The sequence below is a fragment of the Megalopta genalis genome, chromosome 12 (genome assembly GCF_051020955.1).
Source record: "Megalopta genalis isolate 19385.01 chromosome 12, iyMegGena1_principal, whole genome shotgun sequence".
In the NCBI taxonomy this organism is placed as follows: Eukaryota; Metazoa; Arthropoda; class Insecta; order Hymenoptera; family Halictidae; genus Megalopta; species Megalopta genalis.
In genome coordinates this window covers 10,272,391-10,294,621 of record NC_135024.1, presented here as the reverse complement: position 1 = coordinate 10,294,621, position 22,231 = coordinate 10,272,391, and the positions used below count along the sequence as shown (strand labels likewise).

At 30.5% G+C, this 22,231-nt stretch overlaps 1 protein-coding gene across 7 annotated transcripts in view; it reads left to right on the top strand.

Annotated features, from left to right (window-relative positions):
• Positions 1–22,231, top strand: part of milt (trafficking kinesin-binding protein milt) — a 102,231-nt gene that overhangs the window by 26,107 nt on the left and 53,893 nt on the right. For 4 of the 7 annotated variants that reach the window (XM_033468071.2, XM_033468070.2, XM_033468069.2 and 1 more), the window contains exon 1: positions 15,932–16,174. Coding sequence is in view for 3 of the 7 variants with exons in the window: in XM_033468074.2 (XP_033323965.1) it covers positions 4,291–4,387; positions 8,262–8,366; positions 13,108–13,212 (307 nt within the window). In the remaining 4 variants the exon portion in view is untranslated. Of the gene's footprint in view, positions 1–3,710; positions 4,388–8,261; positions 8,367–13,107; positions 13,213–15,931; positions 16,175–22,231 lie in introns of those variants that run through there. The other 3 variants (XM_033468073.2, XM_033468072.2, XM_033468074.2) reach the window with 2 other exon arrangements.

The window sequence follows — 22,231 nt, the reverse complement described above, 5'->3', positions numbered from 1 at the left end:
GGATGACGTTGAACCAATGCATATCTACATTCATGCACTTCTGGGCCTAATGCCATCTTTCAATTATGTAAAACCGCGAGCACATTCATCTTCTATTAAAGAGAAAGAACGTCTATTAAAAGAAATAACACAAAGTTGCATTTTTACAAATAATTACATTTCATTCAAGATAAATATAAGTCAGGCGATGTTTCAATTACATGCACCCACTAATTTCGTTATACATTATAAATTGCTTAATAAAATATCATGTTCGATCAAAACGGTGTCTTCATATAATTCTACCAAAAATTTATTACATAAAGCGTACAGGCAGAATAGTCCAACAAATTCAGCTATCGGTTTAAAGTTGCAAATTTAAATTTGAAAAATATTTCGATGTCTATTACATATTTATACATAGTTCGTATTCATTTTCTTATGAAAATATAGTTTGAATCTTTGGAAATAAATTATAAACATTGTAAGTAACAGATCGAATACGGTCATTTTTAAATGAATAATTAAAAAATAAATATTCAAGCTTCGATAAACATTCTTTCACGTGCTCACTTGATAATAGAGTACTGTTGGTCCTTCGAACTTTCCACGATGTGTACATAAACATGCATTACCTTTTTAACTTGTTTTTTACCTGGTTGATAGAATTTTTATAAAACTTTCATACTAAACAGGACTATTAATAATTCTTGCGTGAATATAGCCGTGAAAAATATATAAAGAAAAAACCATTCAACAATCAAAACTACAATGTTGTATTTTGCCTCATGGTTACACAGGGAAAAGTTTCTAGTTTCAAAACATGTTCGTTTCATTTTATCTATATTTGAGGTAAAACATTGCGGCAGTAACCTGCCAATCATTTTACTTTGTGTTACTGCAAGGTCTGTGTCGAGTATTTCTCTGTAGACTAGAATAGAATACTACCATAACATTAGCATACCAAATACACGTAATACCATGATGCAATGTAAAAAATTGTGTGCAAAACGATATATTTCAGGAATAAATTTAACAATGTCGTTAAGTTATTTTCAATGTATAAAAACTGTTAATAATGAAAAGCTTGATTTATTTCACCGTTGTTTATTGCAATCGCGGTAAAGCATTTTTATTTTGCACGAAAATCCACGGTCTAACAATGGAGAATGTTTTTTTTTCATATCTTTGTCCAAGTGAACGAACAATTGTTAAACATTCGTATGTGCGAGGATTTTCTATTTCAATAAAAAAGAAAAAAATGCGGACGATTATTAGTACTAATAGTGGGAGGTAATTGTGACAAATCAGAATAGAGATCTGTGCTTTCATTTTAAATACATTTGCTGAATTTGATAGACTTTTAATGCGTTCTTTGCAGAAGTAATGTATCTTTGTAGCTCATGTCCGATACGTTTACTGTCTAAATTTGCTTCACAGTTGAAGCAAATAAACGTGATGTTGCTAAAATTTACAATTCCATTATATAATATTACTTTTCATAGCGTTCGGTTCTGCGTCTAATTTAAACGCTAGATTATATAAAAGTCACCTTCGACATAAAGGAATTATTACATGGGCTTAAAGTGCGAAAAGGAACATTAAAGAAACATTACTATTATTATATATATTGTTATTATTATCATTACTTATTATATACGGGTAATATAACCTATTGGTCACATCAGAGGTACAATTCGACTAATAATAGTGATCATACTTTTATTTCAGTCTATACTTTTACATTAAAGTTTTCGATTTTACAAACACATGTACAGTGTGTTGTACATTACGTGTACAAACATACAATATATATATTATATATTTCATATACACTTACAAGTATATAATACAATATATTATACATTCCATATACGCATAGAATATACATATTATATCATACATTATACATATTCACGGAAATTAACGTGAGCCGTACTTTAAACACACGCATAAAACTTTATTTAAAATAACTAACTGGTACAAAACGGTATAATTTACATAATTACAAAACACAAATATGGACGTATGCCGTGCACACAAGACACGAAAAACGTATCGACAAACAAAGAAGAGCGATATCATGAACATACGACAATATTCACGTCGCCATACATGTATAACTAAAATATACATACATATATACATACAAACAATAAAAATCGATAAAAAAATTGTTTATTGACTTATTGTTAGAGCATTTACAATCAATTCCCTCATAGAGTTATGAGTAAATAGACTAGTATAATATTATATAATATATTAAAATATATAATGTACTAGTATAACATGCAATAATAAAAAATCAACTAGCATATAGAAAATAAAAGGAATTAAGAAAACTACATAAAAAAGGAAGATACGTAAGAGATAGATAAACTAATAGAGGTGTGATCGCGGTGCAATAAATTATTGGGTTATTAATGTTAAAAGCAAATACGGTTTAGATCAGGATGTTGGGTAGTATAGCAAGTTCTATGGGATGTTATATGTAAATAATCGATAAGAAAAGTAGCATTATTAAAAATACTGTTATTAAAACAATCAATGTTTTGTATTATCAACTGTGATTATGACATGTGTAAGGTATAAATGTTACATGTGTAATGAAATGAAATTTATCAATCTACATATGTCTAATTCTAGCATATCAGAAGTAGAAATTCACGATAACGTAACCGGGGACGATATATTCATCGAATCGAGATTTAGAAACTGATCAAAGATACGAAGCGCTTGCTCTTCGTATTCTAATATTCTAATATTGAAATTAATATTTCAATATTAATTATTTTATTAATTTAATATTGTGTGGAATATAATATTGGTCAGAAGTTTCATAATACTGACTAAACATCGTTTATTTGTACAAAACCAACGGATTAATACTTACGAGCGGAGGTGTAGTTGTACGAAAATTCTCGATGTTTCTCGTAAACAATTTTAATCTACTTATTAGCTGATAATCAGGTATGTGTTCCTGTAGTTGTAATCAACAATGATCCTCGGAGTGAAGAACACGTACAGTCGGTGTAAAAAGTATTCGTAGTACATCTTTTAAAATGGAATAAGATTTTTTAAATCCGGCCAAGCGATCTAAATTTTATTGCGACATTAGAAGGATTAGTTTACTAGATGATGGCTACAAAATTGTCTTCAAAAAATTGCAATTGATTGGGATGAGAAAAAAAATTAAAATGACATTTTTTCTACTTTCTTATCTGAGCTTATAACGATAATTTGAAAAATGATCGGCGTCGTTACGAGCTGTTAATATTGCAAATTCGCGAAAATAGCTGTTTTTCACGAATTTCAATCGCAAATACGGTTTTTATAATAATTAATTGTTATATTTATATCAACATATTTTCTATATTGTTTTAGCTCAATTGTGAAAAAGTTATTCAGTTTTAAAAGGTGTAACCGATTATCTTTTAAATCGACTGCAAATGTTTTCGCAATTAACATTCTTGCTCTCTCTCTCTCTCTCATTTTGAGTCACGCTTGAAAATTCTTTCAGCATCGCGGTGTCATTACCACGAGCGGTTGATCATAACGATCGAAAATATTTATAGAAATCGATCTTTTTCTGATGGATCTATTCGGGGTTCGGTAAAGAAACTGTATTGGCTGGCGGCCAATAGATTCGTTCTATTTTCTTCTCTCTCTCTCACTGTGTGGAGGACTAAGTTCTATCCCGACTTGTGGATCCACATTGCACGTTTCCTTGACTCTCTCGGGTTTTGCAAGTTTCGCTCTCCGCAAACCGTTCAACACCTGTTAGAAACAATTATCGATGGTGTTCGAATTCCTTCGCGAACACGATAACGTCGCCGGGTCCGGCTATTCGCAAATACTAGGAGTGTTCAGTGACTTGTTCGAAATTTCCATCACAATCGAAAAGTGCAATTGATCGATCGCCGAATCGCAACGAAAATACCGTCCGATAGATCTCCGACGCGTTGTAACGCGCAGGAAATTCTACTACTTTGTTGCTAATTGTAACGCTTGCTAATTGTTATTTTCTGATTAGAGGAGAGCCGGAGGCACTACTCCGCACAGTTACGCAATTTTTCGGTTTATTCAAAATCGGTTGATCTTCTGCCCGACACGGTAAACACTGAGGAATACGACGCGAAATGGATTTTTAAAAGAGAAGCGAACGGAAAGGAAATCGCAGGACAATTATCGTATGCGAATGTGCCCGCGTTTGTGTCGACACGAATTGGAATAATCGAGTGCACGACCTGGGTAGAAGAGACGCAAGTATCCGAAAGATGAGTGGGGATTATTAGCGCGGAAAAAGAGATTATGTACAGTGGTGGTGCATCGACTCGGCCTAGTGGCCCGGCAAAGCTGAAAAAGTTTCTCGAAAAAAGGGATAGGATTCTTAACAAATGGAGAGACGGTACGACCTGTTTCGAAGACGTAGTCGATAAGATTCGTTGAACCAGAAGTCCATTTTGACGACAAGTTGATCGAATTATAAATGCAGATTCTGAGACATTTTCGATCATGCGTTTATAGAACTTGTATAAATTTTATACAATTTTATAGAGCTTGTGCAAATTCTATACGATTTTATAGTACTTGTACAAATTTTGTGCAATTTTATAGTTCTTATATAAATTTTATACGATTGCATAGTAATGATATAAATTTTATATGGTTTTATAGAATTTGTGCATATTTTATACAATTTTATAGAATTTTGCAAATTTTATACGATTTTATAGTACTTGTACAAATTTTATACGATTGCATAGTAATGATATAAATTTTATACGGTTTTACAGAATTTGTGCATATTTTATACAATTTTATAGAATTTGTGCAAATTTTATACGATTTTATAGTACTTATACAAATTTTGTGCAATTTTATAGATCTTATATAAATTTTATACGATTGCATAGTAATGATATAAATTTTATATGGTTTTATAGAATTTGTGCGTATTTTATACAATTTTATAGAATTTGTGCAAATTTTATACGATTTTATAGTACTTGTACAAATTTTGTGCAATTTTATAGATCTTATATAAATTTTATACGATTGCATAGTAATGATATAAATTTTATATGGTTTTATAGAATTTGTGCGTGTTTTATACAATTTTATAGAATTTGTGCAAATTTTATACGATTTTATAGTACTTGTACAAATTTTGTGCAATTTTATAGATCTTATATAAATTTTATACAAATTTTATATAATTTCATAGAATGATACAAATTTTATACAATTTTATAGATCTCATATAAAATTTATACAATTTTATAGATTTCATATAAAATTTATACAATTTTATAGAACTTGCAATTTTATTCGATTTTATAGAACGTATAATTTTATTTAATTTTATAGTAGTTATAACAAAACTGAAGTCTTTCAATTTTTTAAATATCTCTTCAAAGATTAGTGGAAATCACATCGAAAAATGTTTTTAACGAGACCATTTCAAGTTTCCTTCGTGATATTTGTTAAAATGAACTAGCGAGAGTTAAACGGTTAATTTTATAGAACTGCTTAACGTTATTTTTACACATCTTTTGTTTATACCTATTTTGACTAAATTGATTGTATAGTCATTACAGGAACAGTTGGGAACTGATTAAACTTAGAAAATAATTTTTAATTAAAATGTTACAAGCTGTTTTTCTCACTCCTTTGGTAAAAATATTGTTTAAAATATTTTTGAAACGATTTTTTAATTTGTACACTTCTATTACCATTGGAGATAATGATGAATATGTCTCGTGCTTGCTGCAACGACTGCTATGTGGCAGCACCAACAGTATTGTTACATCGACATTAGTCTTACTCGTATTTATAAATGTTACTAATACCTCGATGAACATGCAATTAGTTTAAAATGATGTTAGTTATGTATTTAGTACTCATATAAATATTGTATTATATAATAAATGTATAAAATTGTGTGTTATAATATTAAAATATAAAATATTTATAAAATATTATATATATAATATTATATTCATAATATAATATATCGTAAACTTAATATTTTCATAAATTTAATGTAAATTTAATGTAAACTTAATATTACGATTATAAACATAAATTTAATATAAACTTAATATTTCTATAAATTTAATGTGAACTTAATATTTCTATGAATTTAGTGTAAAGTTATTATAAATTTGAATTTAATTCTACCATATAAAACTCTCATTTTGATATATAACAATGACTTTTAACTTCTCAAAATATGTGCGAACATTAACACTAATGATTTTTCCCTCCGATATCAACGATATTATAAAACTCATGTTGTGTCATTAATCGTTCATTAGAAATGTAAATTCCTAACAGAAAATATTTGATCAAAGTTAAATTTATTATACGATAAATATAGATCCTGAAGTAACCGGCACCGCTACCCTGTAATTCTAAATAAAACAATGGTGCTAACTGGTTCCAATTCAAACCGGGGGTTGAAAACGGCCATCTTATTGATTTCTGTTCTTATATCAGTTCTTTAGGATGAAGGACACTCGAGATGAAGGTTCTTCGTAAGTTTCGACAGCGTACGTGTTAGACGTCTCTACGTCCTGTCCTTCGATTAAAAGAGCGATTCCAATATACAATTTTGTTACAGTATACGATCTGACCAAATTCGTTTTCGACAAATATGTAATTCACATATGTAATTACACACATGTGATTCACACTGTAATTCACATATAAACTTGTTGCTGTAAAATTTCATGTATTATTGATTACAATATTCGCAGTAACCGAAATATTTATTTTATTAAGAAATGTTAAATTATATTTTCTTGATACAGTATATCAATTGATATCTTGATAGAAGAAGCTGATAATCCTAATATTTCATATTTTGATTAGATAAATGCTACTGTTTTCAGAATTGGTCGTTATTATTTTGATTTATTTGAACAGTTATTTCGGACTATAAAACTTAGCACGCTAAATTATATTAACGAAACATTTCTATATCAATGTTATAAAAATTGGATACGTAATCGTTTAATGCATAATTAATTATAATAACGAATAAAATCCGCAGTCTAGTCAATAAACAACGACAACTGGACAATCTGATTAATCCGCTCGAAGTGTTTCGAAAATAATCTTCCAATAAACTCAGATTTTGTTCGATTAATTTAACGTTTACGAAACACTGGTCAATAATACTTGAAGAAGTCGAACGGAGACAATCGAATAAACTGGCATGACTGTAAAAGGATAATAGTAAACCGACACACAGTAGCCGATCAGATTGAGTGTCGGTGCAAGTGGCTTTATGTTTCCAGTTAATTTAGCTCGACAGAATGTGCACGAATCGATTACACCAGTGTTTCTCATAAAGCAGGTACCCTCGTAAACAATGAAAGTTCCCCCCTGATAGGTCGCTCGTTTATTTAAATATCTTCGCAGTCATCCAAACACCACCACTTTTATTTTCTCATTCGACTGGTCACACTCGCTCGGTTCCTCCTTTGTCGATAGGCTCTACACTTTTTCTCCGAATGACCTGTAATAACAGGCACATTTTAAAGCTTCTTCCAGACTCGTAATACCACATCCGCGATAGTTCTTGTCTCGGAGAGCTCGTATATCACGGTTCGACGACCGTATTACAACTAATCGAGCAGTTGTGTAGAAAATAGCCACTTTCTAGTCTCGCTACTGATATTATTCGAGGGAGTATCTCAGCTTCGTTAACAGTCGAACAGTGAACCATTTTGGTTGAACAAATTTTACTACGCTCAGGATCATTTGTCAACTTATTTATCGATTTTTTGTTTGTCAATATATTTGTTAAGCTACGAGAGTTGAGGATTATTCGAATAGAATTTCAAATGAATTCTTCGAATGAAATTTTATTCGGAATTTATTAAATAAACCAAAATTACGAGAAAGGATTCCTCACTCTTTGTCTTTACATTATTTCAGTAAATATTTCCGATAAGAATAACATTTTATACGAAATATTCAGAGAATATATGCGAAATATTCGAAGAATATATTTAGAACATTACAATTATATATTTAAACAATGAAAAACAAAACTAATCTACAGTTAAGCTATATTATCATTTTCTTTTATTTCACTGTGCTGTTGTTTGAACTTGTAATTATCTTTCTTTGGTTTCTACCTATATTCAGAAGGCAAAATATTTAAAATACAAATTACGATAAAAGCTGTGATTGGAATAACGAATGTGTCAATTTTAGAATTAAACGTGAGAACAATATCGAGATGTTTAACGGTTTCATGTTTATTACAGAGGTCTGCAGCGGTGGCGAGCTACCAGAAGTTGAGATCATCAGTTTGTTAGAGGAACAAATACCTAGGTACCGTCTGCGTGCCGATACCCTCACTCAATTCCAAGGTAAACATGTGCACAAAAACTTAGTTGCGATGTGGAAAAGTTCGACGTCGATGCTCGTGCTCGGCGAAGTTCATTGCTTGAAATGAAATCATGGCATCCACCTATGATTGCGAAAATGAATGAAAAATCGGACGTATTTCATTGGTACTTACGATTCTTAGATTTTGTACACAAGATAACCGAAATTGTTCTACTATGTTGTAGAAATTGTGCTTATATGGACTGAACGTTTGCATAGTCGAACCACAAAAAGAATTTTATTTAACCACTTAGCTGTTTTTGACGCGTATACCCGTCGTAATGCAAATGTTGCCACTCCTTCATTACGAGTATACTCATGAAAAACAGCTAATCGGTTAAAAAGGATATAAATGATCTTCCATAAGGCCTTCCATTAGGTCTTCCACCTAAATATCTCTCCCAATAGCTATCTTGCAAAATGTATTGTATAAATATCGTATATCGAGAGACGAATATGATGCAAGAATGTTCTTTTTTGAAGGACATTTTTTTCTATATTTTCTAAGGTCATCGATGTTAATTTGCATATAGGTGCATAACGTTTTTATTAGTTATTTAAGCTTCCAAGCTTCCGTTGTTTAGGCAACGACATTTTCTCGGTGTAAAAAAACAAATTCCATTTGCGTTGTCAGATGCAAAATCATTTTGCCTAACACATAAATTAATTCCAACGGCCAAGTTGCGACAATTTATACGTTATATCTAATTAGAAATCATTTTGATAAGACTTACGTGTTACATGCAATTTTTGTATCGTAATTAATTTATTTATTCAAGCCGTTATAGGCCTAGAATTATTTCTACTTATTATTTCTACTTTCTATTTCCTAATTATTATTACATTTTGGTTTCATTATACATTGAGCTTTCATCTTATTTTATTTCTAATTATTTCCTACAATATACTACCCAAGATTTTTCGGCCAAGCAGGCGAAAATGTTATATGAACATTGGCTAAAAAATGCTTAATTAATAAATTGTTAGAAAAATACAAGATAAGAACGAACTGATTTTCGTTCGATGTACAAAAATAAATGATAGTATTTTTCTTATCTGTATTTAGTTATCTAAGCTATGCTTACTAATTCATTCAATTTTTTGCCTTAACATTTCTCTGTTATTTCGAATTTTTCTTATAAGTTTCTAATAAAGTATTTTTACATCTATGTTTATATGACATTTTTTTATTCTCGTAGAATATGATGATAACTGTTCAGTCGAATAAACCTAGGACATCCTGTATATACAATTTTGCAAAATGGCTCCAAGCAATCATGTACTATATTTATAGGATCATTTTACATTTACATAGGTAGAAAAGTATGAAAACTTCCACGATATTTCCCCCAAAAGAAACACAGGATCCATGGAATAGTTTCAGAACAATTTGTGAATCTATATTAAGATATCTGAGAAGAACTCTTAAAATAAAGTAAAGCAAAAGAAATAACCGAGTTCTTGAAAAAAGAAACCAGAGTGCTGCAAACGGAAGTTGCAGATTATTATTCTACAGCAATGATATTAGTCTTGTTTTAAGGTGTTTACCAGTGCTAAAAGCATATTGTAACAAACAACATTATCTATCATTGATGTGTCAATTAATTTGTCAATTATTGATTTTGGTATAGGAGTCATTTTACATCAAATCAATAATTTTTTGCAGACGATGCCAAAATTTTGACCAAAATTGAATATATGATATAATAGATGTGAAACTGAGGAAATTTTTAGTCATTATGGTGACTATTTTGAATTCGTTTATACAATAACAATTTTAGAACTTTAGATTTTGATCTCGGTAATTACTTATCGAAATAATCGATAATCTTTTTATTTTAATTAAAAAAGTTCAAACTATATGTTGTAGATATATTCGATTATATTGATCACTTAATAATTACGGTAGTGAAAATATCTTAATATTACGTGTAGGCAAACTATAATGTTATATAAAATCTATGTGTAACATTATACATTTAAATGTTGAAAGAAGTAATTATTACGAGATTATTAATATTCTCGATAATTTAAAAATTTTTTACAATACAAAAACAAAGACTAAATTAAAAAGTTCAAACGTTTTTGCTTTTTAAAATTCCCTTTAAAATATAATCAATAAAAATTCTAGTATATACTAATTATGGACATACTTTTAACCTAACAATATATTTTATAATATACATGTTTAATAATAGATTATCTATCATACATATATAATAATAATTTGTTTAATATAAACGTATAATAATAAATTATCTAATATAAGCGTATAATAATAAATTCTCTCATATAAATCTATAATAATAAATTATCTGATGTACATGTATAATAATAAATTCTTTAATATACATATATAATAATAAATTATCTAATACACGTGTATAATAATAGTCTAATATACATGAATGGTAATATATTTTCTAATATATATATATATACAACAATGAATTATCCAATACACACCAAAAATATTTTTCTAATTTTATGTCGTTAAGTCCACCACTAAGAAAATAAATAGAAATAGCTAAGAGTCAATGAAAAGCTTCGACACTCTAATTTCTCAAATTTTAATAAACTCGTCGATTTCGTCTGTGAATTGTTCTGCAATTATGAAGATTTCCAGACGACTACAGTCGTCCTTACATTTTACATTCGCTGGAACAACCGTGGAGTGTCGTCGACAGACCCCCCAGACGGCGATATTGCGGCGATCGCAGAATCGTTATATTTTGGGTGTGTACCACAGTAGTCCTACGTTAAATATAAGTCAAGAGTCGTCACACTTTTCCAGCAACAATACTCACCCACGCAACCACACGTTCGAATCTAACGACAGCGAACAGCTCGTATGAATATTGTACGTCTATGCAAAAGGTTTGGACATTTTGTGTTTCAATATCCGATATTACAATGCAAGAAATTAAAAATATGAAAAGCTAAGAGTTCAGCAACTGTTTTGATACTAAGATTTTAAGAAATTCAAAATGCGGAGTCAATCGATTTGGCTTGTCAACAAATCTTTTAAAACAGAATAACTTTTTTTAAAGTGGACGAAATTACTTGCATTTTATTAGATGTTAGGCAATGCCTTTAAAATTACTTTAGAAATTGCAATTGGTTGTAATGAAAAAATAAAATAAAACTTGCGTTCTCTTAATTATTTTACCCGAGCTTGAAACGAAAATTTAAACAATGCGTTTCGTAGATCTCTATAACTTATTATATGCGTGCTGAAAATTGCATCGAAATCAACCAAAAAATCCAGTCATTTCGTTCAATTCACGAATCACTGTATCATAAATTGATCATTATTGAAAATCAGGTATTCGAATCTAAAATATAATTTCGGTTCGCTTCAGTTTTTGAATTTCATCTCAGAAATATGATAACGATTTGGAAGCAATCAAGTCATTAGGCCACTCTTATATTTCGACACAATACATATTTCGAAAGTAATGTCGTGTTAAAGTGTGCCGCATCGATCGGAACAGATGCATTGTGGAAGACAATACCTTCACCCAATAAAGAACCGATCCATTGACATGCAAGAACCCAATAAATTGACTAACATGCTTGAGTACCGTTTCCCTTTGTTGAAACTCGTACAGATTGTAGTAGTATCGGATGTACAGCTTCCTGTCGCTCATCGTGTTTAACACAACCACCGATCTTTTGTGTATACCTACTCAGGCAAACTTTTATTTTAAACAACAAATAACAAATTACAAATTAAATTAATAAAATAATTTAATGTATTCCACAAATAATTTACTTATTATTTCGTATTTGACAATAAAATAGTATTTCTCATTTGGATTTTAGGAACGGGCAGATAATAAATAACTTTTGCTCTTCTTTCGTCTGTTATATATTATTTTGTATCTTAATTTTTGCAAATAAAATGTTATTAACTTGTGTTTTTTCGCGATCTCATTACATATATGTATCGCTCAAAGCGATTCGAGACTATTATTTCTTGACTGTGGCATATGCTCGACACGTTGTGCCTAATAAATAATAAACAATTAAATGATAATTAATAAGTAACAATTGAAATTATATTTATGACATTTATATAGAATTTTCATATGTTGGATTAATATTTTATATAATACCCTTATGTACAATTTTTATTTCACAAATATCCGATACAAAATAATTTAAAATACAGTTAATCGAATCGAATTATCGAAATGCTTAAAGTAAAGCAATTCCGATTGAAATAAACAAATATCCTTGAAATGGAGCAATTTCGATTTAATCAGACAAATACTTCAAATAAAGTAATCTCGATTAAATTCGACAAATGCTTAAGTAATCTTGATTTGATTAGACAAATACTTGAAATGAAATAATGTCGATTGAAGTATGCAAATACTTCGATTTAATTGTACAAATGATTCAAGTCAAATGGAAAATAAGCATGTAACACACATGCTTGGATGAATGAAAGAATGAATGGGAGAGAAAGAGTGGGAGTAAGATAGTTTAAGCAACTTAGTTGTTTAAGTCAAATTCCTTTTCATAGTTGGAAGGCTGGAAATAAATATTCTATGCGATACTACATATTTATTACGATTTAATTGTAGAAACGTTTCGAATCAAATCATTTCTATCTAATGATACAAAAATTTGAAATCGCACGATGTCCGTTGAACTTTTCACAAACAAATACAAATGACAAATATTTTAACGAATTGTTTTGTTTGTTTTGCACAGGCTACGAAAACGCTGACTGGTTTATTCCGTCACCGGCACTAAAGTCAATTGACACTGATTTGAAATTGTCACCGGACCAAATCCGGGAAACCCTCAACTACTTCAGTAAGTACATGCCACGTTTAATGTTTAGTATTCTTCTGTCATCTGTATCTTTGTGCCCGCGTCATTAATTTTGCTAAATGTTGCTCGTTTCATGTTTCTGTCAAATTTGTGCATTGCACACCGTGCACTCTGTGAAACCTTATACTGTTTTGAAAACAGTGTTTCCACGATTATCAGAATTAACTCGGGTAGGAATTAACAAATTTATTAAGACTTTCGATTACGTGGCGACATAAATAATATAGGTCTGTAAAATCTGTTCTAAAAGACAACCAAGTAGACCCCAACTAATTGGAAATGCCACGTCTTAAAATTTGGTAAAAAAAGCCGCATCAATCATTTATCTACCTCGTAAATCAAATTACAAACCAATATTTTCGTCGATAAAAATCGCAATTTATCGTTCCCTGATAGTACCCATAACGATAATTGGTATTTGATAATAAATGTATTAATATATTCTACATTATTTCTCGTCTGTATTATGCTCCTTTTGCAATCGTCATATCTAACTGAGCAGATGATAATTAGTAGACTGCGGATATTTATGCAGAACAAAAATATTCTCAGACAAGTGCGAGACACAGTTTTGAAATAAGAGTTAATTCGTTGTCTCAATTCTTCTGATAAGTGGAAAATGAAATCATGATACTATTTCTAATATTTCTAATAATACTAATAATATTTTTATGAAATCATTATTATGTAAGTCGCTGCACATCACTGTAAATATTTATATTCATTGTGATCGCAGTTGGTATGGTAGTAGTTAATCAGACTTTTGTAATAAACAATTTAAAACAAACATACAATTTTTCTAAAGTCATTATTATGTAAACTACTGCATAAATATTTATATTTTTCGTGATTGCTAATGACATAGCTCATCAGATTTTTATAAATGAATAACGTAAAAAGATATTTTATTCTGCAATTGTTCTGAAGTCTGTATTACTTTCTATTTAAAATAAACACTTCGGCCATGAATGCATAAAATCCGCAGTCTTATTATTAGCATATATAACAAAATGAACCGTTACGTATCGACCGAGCGTAATTTACTTAGTTGAACTATCAACCTTCGAACAGAAAACGGTAAAGATTACTGAAGCGTCACACGCATGCCGCTGCAATAATTTGCATCTCGGATCATGAATTGCTCAATGCTACTAATATGCAGCTTTTACATCACATTCTCAACCATAACATTTGGCTTTATGAAATAACTAGTTACTAAAATCATGCCTTATCAAATATTTCGGTTTCTCTAGTCAAATATTAAATATTCTGTCTCATATGGTATCTGTATAATGACCAAGGGGATTTTTTCACAATTTTACAGTTTTATAAAACCTAAATTAATTATATTTATGTATTTATATACTTATAATTTTGTATATTATTCATATAATATACAGCATAATATATAAAGTATATTTGCAATTCTGCTCGAATTAATCGCCTTTGAAGATTGTTTAAAAATATTTAAAAGAATAAGAATTCCATAAAAGCATGTTTTCAAAAATATCGAAAACAATGCATTATCTTTTGAGCATCAAAAATTCTGACTAGTTACCGAATACAGTAATTAAACGGTAACTATTGCGGTAATTTTTTAGTTACCGAAGAAGGTAAGCCAAAATGTAAACCAAAATTGTAAGAGACTATACTTATAATACCAAACAAATCTTACATATATATCTACTATAGATACAAAACCATATTCTGAGGAGACTTTCTTTGATAATGTGATATCTTTTAAATTCTTCTGATGTTCATACTGTTGTGTTCCTTGTACTCATTTCTGTTATAAATGCCTAAAATCCACAGTCTCGTCGTAAGTATAAAAATCTATAACTATACGTTATAGTTAGACTGTGGATCTTCATTGCAAAATAAAAATTGTCTGCATCTATTATAAGAAACACAAGACACATAGGAGTTTCTTTCTGTCTTTAATTATTTTAGTAGGTCAAAAGTAGTGTATCGATACCCTCCAGTTCTTTTTCTCTGCCTACTGTTTAAAATTACAGCTATCCATTTTTGTCATAGATGCATAAAGTCGCTAGTCTAGAAATGTGTAACTATAAGCTACAGTTAGACTACGAATCTCCATGCAAAATAAAAATTGTCTAGGTCCATTCTTTCTATCCTTAATTATTTTAGTAAGTCAAAAGTAATGTATCGATACCCTCCAGTTCTTTTCCTTTGTCTACTGTTTAAAATTACAGCTGCACATTTTCGTCATAGATACATAAAGTCCTCAGTCTAGAAATGTGTAACTATAAGCTACAGTTAGACTGCGAATCTCCATGCAAAATAAAAATTGTCTAGGTCCATTCTTTCTATCCTTAATTATTTTAGTAGGTCAAAAGTAATGTACCGGTACTCTCCGATTCTTTTACTCTATCTACTGTTTAAAATTCCATGTAGTCATTTTTGTCATAAATGCACAAAATCCACAGTTTATTTATAGCATTGTCGAGAAGTGTGCATTGGTAAATATTTTGTAGGTAAAACAGTATTTGCGAATCCGTTAAGGAAGCGCAGATCATTCTTTATTTGAACCGCTACTTTACGCGTCATTGATAACGAGTGACGTCTAATTAGCCAGTTTTTCGTTGACCGGCCAATCGTAGCCACCGCCCGGAAGAGTTCTCGACCAATGAGAGCGCTCGACCCGGCACTGCACTGGAAGTTCCATAGTTCGGTTTAGTCGCCGCTCATTCTCCAAGTTGGGAGGGTGTTCTGCGTCTGTTTTCCTGTCATGTAAAGGGACTTGTTCTGTGCTTTTCACAAGTCTAGCGAGAACGTGCGCTTTCCTCTGGAATGTTGTTTATGAAGAGGGGACAAAACGCGTCTGTGGGCATCGTGGAAATATCGTGAAATAACAGTTGAAAAGTGAATCGATGTTTTACTAGTGCATTGTTATTCTACATGTGTTCGTTCATGGCATATACTGGTAATCCATACGTAATATGTTCTTTGTTCTGTTAAATGTTTAACGCAACGAGGAATATAATAAACCGACTCCAATAATGCAAACGTGTCGGCGTAGATTTTCGTAAATGAATCGTTAGTATGGAACTTGAAGAGATATGATCGGTCATTCCACGAGAACCACGAAACGTGTAGTAGTGTTATTATTTACATTATATCCAACTGTAAATGTTATCGTTCAAGGGAGTGCCTGATTGAATTTGTGCTTTAATGGAAACAGCTGCTATAAAATTATTTTGCAACATTGTAATAGCTTCCTCTTATCAAAATTAATACTAATGCGGAATATCATTCAATTAAGACATGTATACGTGATTCGCGTAAGAAAGCATTGACATTTAGGTTAGACTCGGACTTTCTAATAGCAACGCTTTTTGCCGTTCGTTTGAATTAACTTCTACGTTTTCTCCGTCATTTAGGTACTATTATTACATAAAAATGTACCTATAATAGAATTTAATAAAGACGTGAGTTAGAACTCGTAAAAAAAGATGAATTTTGAACGCACGCGCTGTACAGGTTATGTTAGGTTCGATGTGCAAGGGATCGTTGCACAACTTCTTTGCACTCGTTGTTCGTTTCTAATTCAATTCTTTTATGTTTCTATCTTGCATTTTAAAATATGTCGCTGTTTGTATTCTTATGCGATTCGTAATTAATGTTTTCTTTGATCATTTTAGAAATTTTCTCGCACTCTAAGATTCTTTGTAGCAACATCATCGTTATTACATAAGCGTAGAAGATCCTTTTATCTCAATGAATTCATCTTTGATAACAGTACGACAAAATTTATCACTTCTAATTTTAGTAGCATCAGGATATGAATATTTCTTCGAATAAATATCAAGAAAGGAAACATAAATTTTCCATTTTTAACGTAGCAGAATATATAATAAATTTTTCGTGATTCAGAGATGACAACGTTACTCTTACTTTTCAAATATACAAACAGAGGGAAGCAAATTCGTTGCGTTTGAATATTCGATAAAATGACGGTCGTTCGCAAGGCTGTATCACATTGGTTTCATTTTTCCGAGGCGTTTACAATGGTAATCCGAACTTTCAGCTTTTCAACCGTAAATGAAATCAAAACCAAGGACTTTTCATCGAGCATATTAAGCGAGTCGTTTAATAATTGATAGGATTGGTAATTGGACTGTTTATTTAGATGCTTCGCGATTATGCAGGCCGTCTTCGTGATACGGTTATTCATTAACCGACTATATTCATGCGCTCTGATTATTTGATGCATTTAAACACGTGTTACGTTTGATGAACAAGCCGGCGCAAAAATTCAGATGCCTAATCGAGATTTAATACTAGACTGCGGATCTTGATGCAAAATATTAATTGTCTGCATCAATTGCAAGGGATAGATGCTAGATACACGTTTAATTCTTTCTTTAAACTCGTGTCATTTTCTTTACAGTTAAAATGATTAGTACTTTTTGAGTGTGAACAATCTCTTAGAGGGAAAAGAAAATTTATTTTTATTGCGAAAAAATCTGCATTTACTTAAGAGACCAAAATTTTCTTCCGATTTAAAAGAAAAGAACAACATTGGTACTTAACACGTTATTACTGGAAATCTCCATCACGCGGCAGACTTGTCGAAATACGGCGAGATGTTAATCATTTTCACAACCTGAAAACGGGGATTCAAAATAATTGTTATTTGATAAATTTTTGCGAAAAATATCGGTAACAAAATCATGTTTATTATTTAAGTTCGAGCTGTTTATCACGAAATATAAAATATTATCATTACAATATTATCATTACAAATAACAATTACAGTTAACCGAAAATTTTATTCGATGCCAATAATTATTATTAAATGACGGAAATTCTATATTGATCCATTGTACAATAATTTTCGGACAAGGAAATTTATTCCATTTATTCATGACAATTATTGGTGAGGGAGATTCTGCTTTGGTCACTCATGAATAGTTATGAGTGAGGGAAACTGTATCTCGGTCATTAATGCAACTATACCAACGTGTACAATTTATTTAAATTGTTCATAAATATTATCAATAAAAGATATATATTTTATATAAGGACACTATCATATTGTTACGCATTCACAGAATTTAAAACGAATACATTCTTTCTTCCGTGATACTGAACTTTATTAATTCAAAATAAATTCCTTTTTTTTTAAATCGGCAATGAATTTACAAAAACAGAAAATTAAAGATGTGTCTCGTACAACGCATGATCGCACATAGTACATATGTACATACAACATTTTTGACTTGTTTTGATGTGTAGATTTACTCCCCGAAGCATTAACGCGCATTTATAAAGCACTCTGTATAATACGTGATCGGAATACAATTTTTCTCATCTGTTATAAGCAACTGAAATAAATTTTCTTATGGATAATTATTATAAGCAATCAAAATAAATTTCCTCATCAGCAACAAAACTAAATTTTCGTATAGATAACAATTATAAGCAACCGGAATGTCTCTCAACGATAACTATTGTAATGAAAACAATTTTTTACCATCAATAATAATTATTTATAATTAAAAACATTTGCATCAAAATAACAATCGCTACGACTTTGTGCATGTTGATTATAACAATTATGGTACCCGATGGAAAATAGTACATCAATACTCTTCAGTTATTTCGGTTATTTCAATTTGTTCGCTCTTCTAAACCGCATCTATTCGTTTCTGTCACAAGTGCATAAAATCCGCAGTCTACTTATTGCATTCTTCGCGCGTACGAAAGTATTGGTTCAAATTGCTTTCGAAAATGTTTCGAAACTCGCCGGGTTACCGCAGTGCATCTACACGGCGTTTCATAACTATACAACCATCCCGCACTTCCTGCGTCCCACCGAATTGTCTTCCACGATTCAGAATACATAATTGAATAGCAACATTGTTACGTGAAAGTAAACGCACGCACATGGTTTCTTAGAGTCATTATCAGTTTCGTCTATTATTTACCCTATGGTGTGCGAAGCAGAGTTGGAATAAATTTTTTTCGGATGACGAATAGAAGATAAGGTTAATGAATCAAATTTTATCCGACATTATCAAATAAATATTCAACCGAATAAAAGCTTATCTAGACAACAATTTTTCCGATTAAGATTTTATTCGAATAAGAAGTTATTCGTTAATGGAATAAGAATTTATTTGTACGGAAACTAATTCAGAAAATAATCGATTTAAATAAAAATTATAGAATATAATGTTTTTCCATAGTTTATTAATAATTAATTTCCTTCATGTTAATTTTTCCACTTATCTTTTTTCCATCGGAAAGAAATTACGTAAAAAAGGAATAGTCAACAATTAGTAGCAATATTATTTATTCGAATAATTTTACAATCCCGATACGAATAATTTATTGAAATAAAAAGTAACCAATTATTCGAATAATTATTATTGTTATAAATATATTAATTGTAATGCTTCAAGTATATTAATCATTTACTTAACGCTACTAATTAACTCGTTAATACAAAATAATACATAACGATAGAAGAGTTCCGAGAACCATAAGCGTTAGTATAAAATTCTAATGTTGAATACTTACGATGCTTTCATGACTGTAATTTCCGGGGAAATCGTCAGATTCAATGGTGATGTTCATTGCTTGTGTGTGGTTGGTCGATAAATTCATCAAAATGAAAGTCATTCTAAAGCAATTTACTAATGAGCAAACGATTGTAAATATACTGCGAAGTGATCACTCATGCGGAAAATTGCTAAGATAATGGGACAAAGCCTTGAGTTAATCCTCCGAATACAGTGACAAGATAAGAAATAGAAATAATGTCGAAGTTATTGTTGATCAATATGACCCGTATAAGAATTTTCAATCATCTATTTGCATCGAAGCATAAAATTTAATGACTAAATAATATTTTATAGAAATAATATCATCGCATTGTTCTCAGAAAAATTTATTTTTGTAAGGGCGTCTTCTACAAGCACAAGATTTTAAAGCTACCAGAAAAATGTTGCAAAGGTATAGAACAATACACCATTAAATAATATTTAGTGTAAACATTAAAACATCGTCTTTCATTTTCTCGTAGAAGAATGGAATTAATTTCCGAACAATTCAATATTTTCGTTACATTTTCCTTTAATCATCATCACTATTGTATCATTTGTAAATTTTTTTAATGCAAGGAAATGTACAAATTAACAAGCTTTACTAGTATTTTTAGTCGACTTAAAACTCGAATGATCTACATTAGAATTCGGATCGTCGTAACTGGAGTTTTCCCGACAATCAGAATTTAAGACAATTGGATGTTTTCCTGAAGGTACACGCTATGCGGTAACGCGGTTAAATGTGAGAAACAATTTTTCACGTGTTCTGTGATATTCGTCGTTCAGACCCTTGGAAAAATGATGTAACAATCGTCAGACGGTGAATTAAGCCGACCCCGTTATAAAAAGACCGTGTAATTTTTTAAACGTGCTCCTTCTCGCGTGGTTCAACGCTTTCCCATAAAAGCGATCCGCGAATTAAAAGGCGCCCGGGAGAAAATGCGAATCATAAAAGACTTATTGTTTTCTAGACGCTGCCGCGCTGTTAGCGCTCTTTCACACCGGCATATATATATTCCAAATCTAATTACGGCGTGTGATTAATCGGTAACCGTGTTCACTCGATTTTCACTTGCGCCTTATGTCCACGAACGTGTTCAATAATAGAAAATGCTGAGAAAGTATTTTAATTAGGTAGAAAATTGCACGGGCATTTGCATGTTTCTGCGGAAGTACACGTGTCCTTAATTAAAGTAATAATCCTTACTGAATTCGATCAAAATTGTGCAATAATAGTTCTCCACCTTGTATCGCAAAAAATTTTATTTGCACAGGGGTCCAGTTACTCTAAGGTCAGGTTTACGATGATATTAAATTTAAAGATTTTCACTAATATTTCATTATTTGTCCGTATAATAATTAATGTTTAGTTTATATCAGTTTAGTTTCTTCGAGTCCTTAGTTTATTGGAATTAAGAAATTTTCTGGGAAATTTGTTGCTACTTTTAGGTCATTTTCGACAAATCAACACGTTCGTAAGAATTCTCTTTGGAGATATGAATAATTTCTGAATAAATGAAAAAAAAGAAGAAATTTCGAATATTTATACGGTTTCTAACTTTGATGATATGCGCGCGCGCGCGTTGATGATATCAAATACTCAGAATGGTATTTAGAATATCCGTGATTCGGTGTTGAGTTATGTATCTACATTGAAATGTAATTATTTGCGAATATATTTTAAATCGATATGAAATTTGATTCGTTGGCAGATTACATTCCAGGACGGATTGTTGATTGAATGTAAATAATTGATAAATAGAATACAAATAATGTTTGTAATTAAAAAAGCAAACATTTCAGTGTTACGTAAAGATATTAAATTAAAGAATAGTGTTAATATAATATATACGATAATATCGTTGAGTAATAGAGACAAATAATAAACATTACGCAACGATATTAACAATATTAAATATTATGAAAAACAGAGTATACAAAAATGGAGTAGACGAATTACAAAATAGCAAACACATCAGAATAATTTAAGGATTTGCATGTCAGAAGAATTTATTCGATATATTAATTTATATTATTCAAACTTTTCGTGCAAAGAATTTTACTCGATGTAACGATCTTTTAAAATCTAATCTTTTTGTTGCATATTATTTCAAGAATTATTTCTTTTGTCATATCTGAAATAAAAAATAACGAGAAAATTCATTATACTTGAAATTGCAAGTATTTCAAACGGTTCGATAGTGTTTTTATTCTGGAATAAAAGCATTGAAAATAACGATTCGAAATATGGATTCTCTAAAGTAATTGTTTCTTATTTTCATTTCGAATATATATATAAAATTTGCCCGACTCTGGTGCCTACTTGCACACAAAAAAAATTGTTTCGGTAGCACGAGACTTTAGAACATGAAATTCCGGCTATGGTACTTCTTTTACTGTAGCTTCACCTCTCGAAAGTTGTCCTGGCA